Below are 10,771 nucleotides of genomic sequence, written 5' to 3'. Positions count from 1 at the left end.
AAAAAGACACCTACATTTTTTTGCAGAGAACTTGTACTGCTATATTTCTTGTTTTTTCTTTTTTTCTTGTAAAACTCAAGGTAAACTAGCCATTATATAGGCTTTTCAAACATATTAAAACTAACTACTACCCAAACTAACCACTACTAATTAATGGGTAAATTACATGTTCATACTTTACTCCACAACTCCACTACCCTACTACTAAACAATTCTAAAATAATATTTTTCTCTAATAATTAATCTATTGCTAAATATCTAAAATATCTAATAATTAAATAAATAAATAATTAATAACTAAATTTAAGATTATTCCAACAATACTTCATGAGTTAATTTAATTTTCATCCGAAAAATGCAAAATAAAAAAAATACATAACATACTTGTGACAGGGCTCTCAACGAAATTAGAAATGTGGCCTGGTAAGTAAAATCGAATCAGGGAATGCTATTTCGGGTTATTTGAAAACGATTCTCATGAATAGCTTATTTATATTGTAAGGGGACTTCATAACTACAAGGGATAGTAATCTCAAATAAGAAATTCATCTCGATTATATTGACCGACCATGAATAACTTATTAGCTACCTCCACCAACATCATGCATGCATGGATATGATATATGACGTGTCGTTCCTTCACTGTCGCATGCTCCTTCAAGAGCTCCTTTCACTCACCACCTTCTAATTATTCTTATTTTACTTTAATATAATTGTATACTCCAACTTATAATTCTATATTTTGCTACATATATTTAAAGAAGTAAAGACTTTTCAAAGTTTTGGCTTACATTTCAGTTTTTCTTTATTAGACGACATACTGCTTTACTTCATATTTTTTTATAAATTAAATTTTCAAAAATTCGCCTTTTGTTATTAAATTATATTCAGTATATTTATTTGAGTAATTTTGTACTACTTAGTTCCCCGTGAAACCAACTTTATGCTTATATCAGGAATTTGTCAAACTCAATATATTGAATTTCATATCCAAGTACCAAAAAAGTACATGCACTTATTATTTATTCTATTTGGTAATTCGCACTGATCTGAGATTAAAAATAATATCAATTTATTATTCGCATAAAATTGAACCTCATAATCCGTGTGAAACATAAATCAAAATATAATAAATAAACAATTCTTCTAATGTGTGCCCAATGGCGCACACAATAAACATCAAATTCCATGAGTTTAAATAATTGTGTTGACCTTTTAATCATAAATATGATGAGCCCCGACCAATAAAATACTCCAAACTCATTGAAATTAGTATTGATTGTGTATTTTTGGGCAAACATTAGAAATACCAATATATAAATAAATGCTGATTAAATTATGTAAGTAAAAGATATTGATGTCAAGTATAGTTATGAAATTCTACCGTGTAGTTCCAATTATGCACCTGGTTTTATGATGAAGAATGGGTACACGAGGAGTGTAATGGATTATTGTTGTTATTATAAAAAACAATTTGATTCATCTTATGTCATCTTATTGTTGTATGTTGATGACATGTTGATAGCAGGATGAGGGAAATCAACAGGTTAAAGAGACAGATACCCGAGGAGTTTGAGATGAAGGATATGGGTGCAACAAAAAAGATACTTAGTATGAGCATCAAAAGGGATAGAGTTGAAGGTACTTTAAAATTATCTCAAGAGAAGTACGTTGCCACTTGTTGGGCTTGGTTATGATGAAGAATGGGTACACGAGGAGTGTTATGGATCATTTTTATTACTTTAAGCAATTTGATTCATCTTATATCATATTGTTATTTTATTTTGATGACATGTTGATAAAAGGATCAAACATGAGAGAAATCAACAGGCTAATGAGATAGATGTCTGAGTAGTTTGAGATGAAGGATATGGGTGCAGCAAAACAGATACTTGATATGAGCATCAGAAGGGATAGAGTCGAACGTACTTTGAAATTATCTCAAGAAAAGTATGTTGCCACTTGTTGGGCTTGCTAAGCACGCCTAACTCCACATTAGCATAATATTGTCCGCTCCAGGCCGAACTTGTATGAGTTTATTTTTGGGTCACTGCTAAAAGGGCTCATACTAATGAAATTGTCTGGATACTTATATTATAGCAATCTACCCCTCCAATAAATGATGTATGATAACTCCTAACATGTCGTAAAAAGAAAAGGTAATATAATTAGAAGAAGCATTACGCTGCCTCTTTTACTTATCATGAATTTGACACTTAGATGGACGTTTAAGCACCGTCAAAATGATAATATCTACTGCTGTATGTGGAATTATCTGTGCAATCATCGGTGGACAAAGACAACTGATTTTAGGAGTCGCTAAACCAACAATTTATAGGTTAAAAATCCTACACAAGGTTGCTAATGGAAACAAAAGCTTATGTGGCATACGCTTTATATCTCTAGGCTGGATGGTATGTTTGTTAAATTTTGCCTTCTTTTTATATATTATTTATACAAATGTTTCATTTCAAATGCAAATTTTTAATACAAATTAATTAAATTCCTCTTATATTATCTTATGTGTTTTTACTTGCCAAATTTCGTATACAAAACTATGATATATATGTTGTGAGATGAATGCATAAAAACTCAAGTTGGAGGCTGAAGGAAGAAGGGTATTGTTCAATGGGTACTATCTATTTATGGGTCTCAACTCTAGAGTATGAATTTTCCACATGAAAATAGAAATCAAATTGGCTTAAGCATACCTTACATCTCTAGAGTCTATGAATTATAAAGAAGTTTTTTTTTCTTATTTTGATCGTTAAATTGTGAATTATTTTAGTTAATTTAATGGATTTTTGAAAAAAAATTAATGTGTTATGCATGTGGATCAAGTCATTCTATTTGAAAATTTGAATACACACAGAAGAACATATATAGTGCAAATATGCCAAGGTCTTCACACTATTTTTGTTAGGGGGGATCGGACCCGATAGAAAGTGTCAAATTCAAAATGGAAATTCAAAAAGGGCGACAAATACGAAGAATGCAACTAGGTAGTCCAAATTATATAAAAACAATTTTCTACATTTTTAATATATTTATTTTATGAGCCTATATATATATATATATAAACAAATCTCATCGTATTATTAGAAAAGTTATCGATCATTGAAATTACACATCCATATTTAAGAATTATTTTGGGAAGTACCTGATATTTTTCATATATGAAAAGTAGACCATAAGTTGAAATCGAATTTTGAGGGTAGTTTAGGTATAAACAAACTAAAGCTGCACAATTCTTTTAATATAAATATTTATGGCGGCATTTTCATTTTTTTGTGTTCTCTGTTCAACAATATCTTTCGAGCTCTCTCTCTCTTAGAACCAAAGTGTTGAATTGATCTCTTTCTCTTTTTTATTTGTGTTTTTTCATCTTCTTAGTGCGTGTTTTGATATATTTTAGTTTGATCTTTTGATGATAACTTATATTGTAGGGTTCAGTTGTTTGAAAAAAAATGTTGAATTTCTCTATTTTGTTGGAACTTAGATAGTTCTCTCTCTCTCTTTCTCTCCCTCTCTCCTTCCCTCTTTATTTGATTTTTAGTTTGACGTTGTGGTCTAGTTTCTAAATGTGATGTTCAATTTGTTTATGTTCGAAACAAAATGTTAAATTGATATCTCTTTTATATGTATGATTTTTCGTCTTCTTTGTGCAATGATTGTGTTTTGATATATTATAGTTTGATCTTTTGATGATAACTTGTATTGTAGGATTCAGTTGTTTGGAAAAAAAATTTTGATTTTCTTTTATTTGTTGGAACTTAGATAGTACTCTCTTTCGCTCTCTCTATTTATGTGTTTTGGCTTGTACTTGGTACAATATCTCATTAATTTTTGATATCAAATGTTTTGATACAATGATGTTTAGTTTGTAGATATGTGTAAAAACAAATTGTTGAATTTATATATATTTTATGAAACTAATTACATAATACTCACTCTCTCTATGTATCTCTACGGTAGTCAAAAGATGAGGCGGTAAAAATGGTGAAATTTACTAGAGCATACTATCATTGTCAGGGAAAGCCTTTCGATAACAAGAAGGCCACTGAGGAACACACCAAATTGGTGCACAAGAATATATGGAATCGAAAGTGTAAAGTAAGTTGTGGACCATGCGGCACTACCTGCCGAACAAAGGCGGATTGGCTTGAACATGAGAGGAAGAAGCACCGAAGATGAAGCAACAAACACTTATGTGATTATATATATAGTAAATTACAGAGTGGTGGCCGCATTTTACATCAGTTTTCAAAATAATGGCCAAATTACATTGTCTAAAATTGCAATTGGTGCTAGGCTGGGCTTATGCTTAAACTAATAAAGCTATGCTGAAAGATATATTGCAAATCAAATTCTACAAATGACAACCAATGTCTTAATGAACCTTTAGCTATTTAGTTGATACTAATTGCTTACAAACTGTGGCTCCAATAATTTTTAACTTTTCATTCAAAACAGGAGGTAGGCTTGTAATGCTAAGTGCAACAGTTAATCATCAGAAGGGGAACTTTTCATTTATTCAAACAACTTCATGTTATTACAGAAGGTACAGAAGTAAGTGACACAGTTATGATGATCTAGTACATAGTGCAACCTCATGTTAGTCAGTACTAAAACATCTATCAAAGCACATTAGACAGCTCCCCATATTCCATGGGAAAAACTTCTGAAATACCATGTATTACAAACTTGTCTGATGCGAATACATCTGGTGATGCAATCTCCACACCATTTATTGCTACTATCTGGGAAAAACCTGAACTCGTCGTAATCTGCAGATCTTTATGATCAAGTAATGTTCTCAATGAAGCCTTTTCAGGAAATTCAGCCAATTCAGCGAAAGAAAATCTCCGAGGCAGGATATGAAATTTCACAATTCTCTGTAGTACAGGTGAAGCTGATGCCAGAAATGGTAAATCAGGAGGAGCTAGAATAGTCACTGAATCTAAATCTTTAAAATCCTGAATAATCCCCTCAATGACTGAATTTAATCCCATGGCAAACGGAACGTACCCTTTCGATCTTAACAGGTGGATTATTCTTGGCCATTCTATATTGTTCTTGGGAACTAGGTTTCGTTGATGATGATGGTGTCTCAAACTGGAGACACAAATGGGAGATTCAAGATGATCCCAATCTTGATTCAATGAAGAAAAAGGCTTCAGCACACCATGAATCGACACAGGTCCTTGAAGAAACAAATCAGGGTGAGTGATCAACACATTGTTGATCTCAACTGATTTCTTTCTCCAACTTGATCGCGTAACAACAGTCTTTTTGCGTCCTAAAAGGGTCTCAAGACAAGAATTCTGTGGCTTCCTCAGCAGTTCTTGAAATGTATATTTTGTAGGTACAATGTGGTAGAGCAGGAGTTGTTTGAGTGCAGAAGAAGAGACTAAAGAGTCGGAAATGGCACGATCTTGGATAGCGAAAACAGTGGATTGTTGCGAGGAAAGGAAGAGATCAGGGGAGGTTTGGAGGAGAGTGGCAATGAGATTGAAGCCATGAGATTTTAAGACATGAGTGGCGTTCAAAGAGAGTTGGTGTTTGATGGATGATTGTGTAGGTGTTGGAGAGTTGGGATGTGAATGGAAAGAAGTGGTGATGATTATAGCTAATGTTATCGACATTGCGAAATACAAGAGAGCGTGCCACCAGTGACAACAAGAAGATGATGATGTCTCCATTGAGTTCTTGTTTTTTTTTGTTTCTTGATTCTTGAATTTCAAGATTTATTTATGCAAGTATCATACAGCAGCAGAATATATAGTGTTTCTTGGAGGATGTGGGCTTGGCTGATTGTTGATGCTGAAGCAGTCCAATTTCGTTATTTATATGTACTCGGTCACTGTCATGGGCCCATAGCCCATTTGGATATGAAACAGTGATTTTTTTTTAATTTTCAATTTTATACGTGTTTCGGGGTGTTTTGTGTATTTAACACAGGTATAACTGTTATTTTATTTTTATTTTTTTGGACGGAAAATGTATTACTCTTGTTCAATACATTTTTGTGTTATTATATTTCAAATAATTTATAGCTCATTTATAGCTCTATGAATAACCCTTCCCTCTTGTGGTGTTACAGAAGTTGTAGCATGGCACTCCATGTCATGCATTTGTTTCAAGACAATGAAGATAAAGTAGCATCTTGCACTTGTCCTCAATTCACTTGTGTAATAACACCACGCATTGCTGCATTTGACATGAAAGTTCCCACCTACCTTTGGATCTCTCTTTATTAAACTTGCCCAGTTTCATATCCTCAAACATATATTGAATCCTCAATGCATTCTTGTGAAGTTCTCACTTCTTTTTTTAGGGTAGTTTTAGGTTTTAACTTCACTGTCATGACCTCTTAACACAAATAATTTAAAGTGAAAATCTATAGCTATAGTCTATAGAAAGAGTCAAGTGTACCCGAATGGAAATCAAATTAATTAAAATAAGAACCATATCTTACAAAAGGTAACCTAAGGTAAACAAGGAGTTATCTCTAGCCTTAAAAAAAGTTCTTGGAAATTTTACATTCAGTTTTTTCAACCCCATTTTCTCAATTGCCTATCTAATGCTGGTGATGATGATGTTGGCACTCGACCGGAGTCACCGGGAACCTAGTAGCATCGGTACAATAATCATAAATCATATGGTTAGCACGAACCCACAAGAGCTCATGGCTTTGATGCACACTCAACTCAGCCAATCTAGGCTCATCCCACCAGAACTTCTTTTCGGCATTACTACTGCACTGTTGTAACAAGTTAGCTGCATTCACCGTGGCCTGGCACTCACAACCATCGATTTTAAAGTTGGTGTAGGAAGCGATAAATGGCGCATGAGACCAATCTGTTTTGACACGGCCACCCTGTGTAGCCCAGTCATCTGCATTCCAAATTGAACTATACACGCCCATGGCTTGGTCTTTTGGGTATGGCAGACCCTTGTGTTCCAAGTTCGAGTGTACTCTAATCGGTGTCTCGTCCACTAAAAATCTGTGACACAACCAAAGAAAATCAGTATAAATTCATAAAAAAAATGAGAGATAATTTATCAAAATAACTATTTGTTCTACAAATTTTGACGGAAATTTGTAGATAATTTTTGTGTATATTAAACTTACACAACTTGGCGCTGGTTCCATAGGATCGAATACGAGTGGAAGTCTGTGCTGGGGTCGAACCAGAGGTTTAATCTTTGTTCCCTGTTGCCCACACCATTAACATAAACATTTGTCTGAACCACATAAGGTTCACCAGTTGTATTACCCAGAAATTCAAAATCAAATTCGTGGTGTTTCGGACCGTCTGAGGACATCTGCACAACCAACAAACAATGTTTAATCACCATTAGTCGCAGTCTAATACATTTAAATAATTTCAAAAATGTGTCAAACTGGAGTAAATTAAATAAAGAGGTAAAAGAGGCATTACATAAAAGGCAGTGACTGTTCCGGCTGAATCACCCTCCACAAGTTTAATATCGACTGTCACTTTTCCAAACATGTACTTGTTTTTCGATGAGAACCCCGCTCCTGATAAATCAAAACAACAAACGTTGGATCAGTTACAAACACGTACGTGCATAATAAAAAAATGAAACACATTTCTGAAGTACAAAATTACCAGAAAAGTTGTCGAGTTTCATTTTAAGAGTGTCTCCTTCATAAACAAAATGGTCCATGGCCCAACCAGGTTGAAAAAGCTCATCAAATTTAGATGAGCTAACTGATCCTGAACCCATCAACATTACCAAACCAAAACACACCCACATTGTCATTTTAGCAACCATTTTCAAAGAATGTTAGAGAAAGACAAGAGTGAGGCTTCTACTATGCTAAAATGTTGTTTTTATAGCCAGGGGTCATGAGTATTAGGGCAGCTTACTCAAGAAGCATGGCTGGCCATTGGCCAAGTGGGTCCCGGACTGACATGTCAGCGTCCACGTCAGAGAAACTTGGATCACACTTTTCACGTAGGAGAGGACATAAAATTTAAAAAATGAGAGCCGTTGCGGTGAGTAATAATAGTGATAGCAGCTGGCTGAGAGCTGGTCCAAAATGCAGTACAGTACTAGCAACCAAGTAATGGAATGAAGATAAAGGCACGAGAGTAGAGATTGTAACCAATGAAGATCTGACACGAAATGGGAAACAGCTGGGGATGGGTTTGTACAAGTATTCTCTACAGTTGTCACTCGACATTATTGTTGTTGTAAAGAGTAAAAAGACCCCTTCTTTTGGTCCAAGTATTGGCTGTCTTGTTTTAAAAACTGGTATAATATCAATGCCTTTTCTGCGAGATTCCTGGATGTAATGGTTTTTCCCTCATATGTAACTAAAATTTAATTTGAGGAGTTGTATATTAAGTCGAATTTATATTGAACACCGTCTTCGTTTAAACCCGGGCTGAGCTAAAAAGTCGAATTTATATTGAATTTTTTAATTTAGTTGAAAAGTTTGAAAACCTAACCAATTATTAACAAGTAATCAAAAATGTTACAATTCGTGTTAAAACGCTTCACCTAAATCGTACAATATATATTACGCTACCATTATCAACAATAATATAACCAATATGTCCTCCCATAACTAGTCACTTGTGTTGCTCGAAGATTGTCCCTAATTATTTTTAAAATTTGGTCGAATTGGATTGGACTGAGCCTGATCATGATACGTGATCACCATGATTCGAAAAACTCATTATTTTTTCAATCTTGAGATCTGTGCCGTATCATTGTTCTTCTTCTTCAATCTTTTTGAATAAACAATATTTGAAACTGCGTCCGTATACGAGAAAGAATGTGGAGTGAGCTGTGTATGGACGATGGAGTTCCTTAGATTCGGTCAGTCGAGACAAGTCCCATGTTATCCTCATGCTATCCTCTTCAATCTACTGTGAATCCATCCAATTATTCATCCATGCTGCCATGCATAAATTATGCCGCATAATTATATTGTATTTTAGGATATAAATTTAGGGCTAGTTTTCAAGTTACAGAAAAATTATAAGTTATAAAAAACTAAACTGCTCTTCTTGTATAATCATCAAGAATTTGAGGAAAAATTAACACGGGAATAATATAGTCCAAACATACTATGTTTTCTATGAGAATTAAAAGATGACACTGTTGAAAAATTAATCTATGTTTATGCACGACTGTTTTGTTTTATATTTACCTGTAATCATTAATTTTTATCATTAGTGAAATACATTATTTAATATGAGTTTTTGTGGTAGGAAGCTGTCTTGATATACTTATAGACACATAAAGAGCGCTGGTTTTCTACAGACTCTGAATTTAATATTTACCTAAATTTATTGTTTTTACTGATTAACGAGATTATTCGTACATTAACATTCTGTTAAACTTTAGAGTTGAATATTTCTTATTAATTTTTAACGAAGTTAAACTTTTCTTCTTCTTAAATTTAGAATTTTTAGAATAATTAAATTTTGTAAATTGACGGCATTGAGACACGTTTTAGATGTATTCTTAAATTAATTTTCAAAATAACTAGTGAAGATTATACCTTTTAACAAGAACATAAATTTTCATGTTTAGATATAAAAAAAATGGTATAATTTATTAATAAATGATAGAAAAATTAGTTATTGGTATAAATGTTCTTTTATTTTAGTTCACAATTGAGTTGTGAATTTAAGATCAGGACTTGTGAAGTTTATCCTACTAAAACCATATTTATCTGAGTAATAAAACTATATTTATAACTATTTACAATTAAGCTTGAAGTTTATCTTACCAAATCTATATTTATCTCAGTACTATTTACAATTAAGATGATCATAAAAGGAATATAATGTATTGAGAAAGGTTAAGGAAACCAGAGTAATAAGATCCCGGGTATGATCCCTCAAACGATAAACGAAAACGAAAGTTACGTTTCAGAGTCATGGATTTCATCTGAACTAGGAGTGGCGTAAGTGGTCGAGTGGCGCCGACCCAGCCTTATTATATTGGCCCAAATGGCCTGGAAGTTCCGTTAAGACGGTTCATTCCTTAGGAGTCCAGTGTTCGGTTGACAAGTAAATCTGACAGGTTCTCCTCTACATGTAGAAAATGGTGGGGTTGCACTACTACGACTGATCATCGTAAGTGGTCTTCCTGGCGCGGCAAACTCCCGTAATGAGTTCATCATCCAATTGAATATTTCTGCAACACTACCCAGAGCACTTCGATAGAAAGGCTACGGTTGGGCGATTGTTGAGTGTTGGCAGGGTCGAGTTTTCAAAATGATGTTTGCATCAAATGAAGTATCTCGTAACTTCATTTTATTTTGATGATATTTTAAAGATTGATTCTATACAAGTTTTGTCTTGTAGCTTAATCTATGGGAGGAATCATTTATACATTGAACGGTGGTAGTTCAAGTAGTATTCGGAAAAGATATAAGTATATTGGAGTATCTTGATTATCTTGTGCATGTCAAAGATTTTCAGAAAAACGTTGAGACAAGGTTAGATATATGAGATCACCTTGCAACGATATTTTTATACAGTTATAAACTGGAACTCTGTGTATATTATACATGTCAGAGGATTTCAAAGATTGTGAAAAGTATATGTATATATATACTGAATATTTTGCGACTTGGTCGCGTTAAGATATCAACTTGGTTCATTTCTTCTTGACCAAGACTTTCATGAGTACTATGAGAATGCTCATATATTGTTAATTATTATACATATTATTTCGGTGGGCTTGTTGCTCACCCTTACTTTCTTCTTTCATCACACAA

General features: G+C 33.5%; 2 protein-coding genes across 2 annotated transcripts; both read right to left on the bottom strand.

Moving 5' to 3' along the window:
• Positions 1-4,507: 4,507 nt before the first annotated feature.
• LOC141705846 (fasciclin-like arabinogalactan protein 21) lies at positions 4,508-5,801 on the bottom strand. Its single transcript, XM_074508722.1, has one exon. The coding sequence runs from the start codon at positions 5,700-5,702 to the stop codon at positions 4,638-4,640; it is 1,065 nt and encodes a 354-aa protein (XP_074364823.1). The 5' UTR covers positions 5,703-5,801; the 3' UTR covers positions 4,508-4,637.
• A 631-nt stretch (positions 5,802-6,432) lies between these two features.
• Positions 6,433-7,854, bottom strand: LOC141707054 (xyloglucan endotransglucosylase protein 6-like). Its single transcript, XM_074510023.1, has 4 exons — positions 7,638-7,854; positions 7,446-7,546; positions 7,136-7,329; positions 6,433-7,007 (listed from the first exon to the last, which is right to left on the bottom strand). The coding sequence occupies exons 1-4, from the start codon at positions 7,801-7,803 to the stop codon at positions 6,581-6,583; spliced, it is 888 nt and encodes a 295-aa protein (XP_074366124.1). The 5' UTR covers positions 7,804-7,854; the 3' UTR covers positions 6,433-6,580.
• Between the last annotated feature and the right edge of the window lie 2,917 nt (positions 7,855-10,771).

Source organism: Apium graveolens, chromosome 2 (genome assembly GCF_009905375.1).
Source record: "Apium graveolens cultivar Ventura chromosome 2, ASM990537v1, whole genome shotgun sequence".
In the NCBI taxonomy this organism is placed as follows: Eukaryota; Viridiplantae; Streptophyta; class Magnoliopsida; order Apiales; family Apiaceae; genus Apium; species Apium graveolens.
Note: the sequence above shows the minus strand (reverse complement) of the source record. Positions and strands in the feature narration are given on the sequence as shown.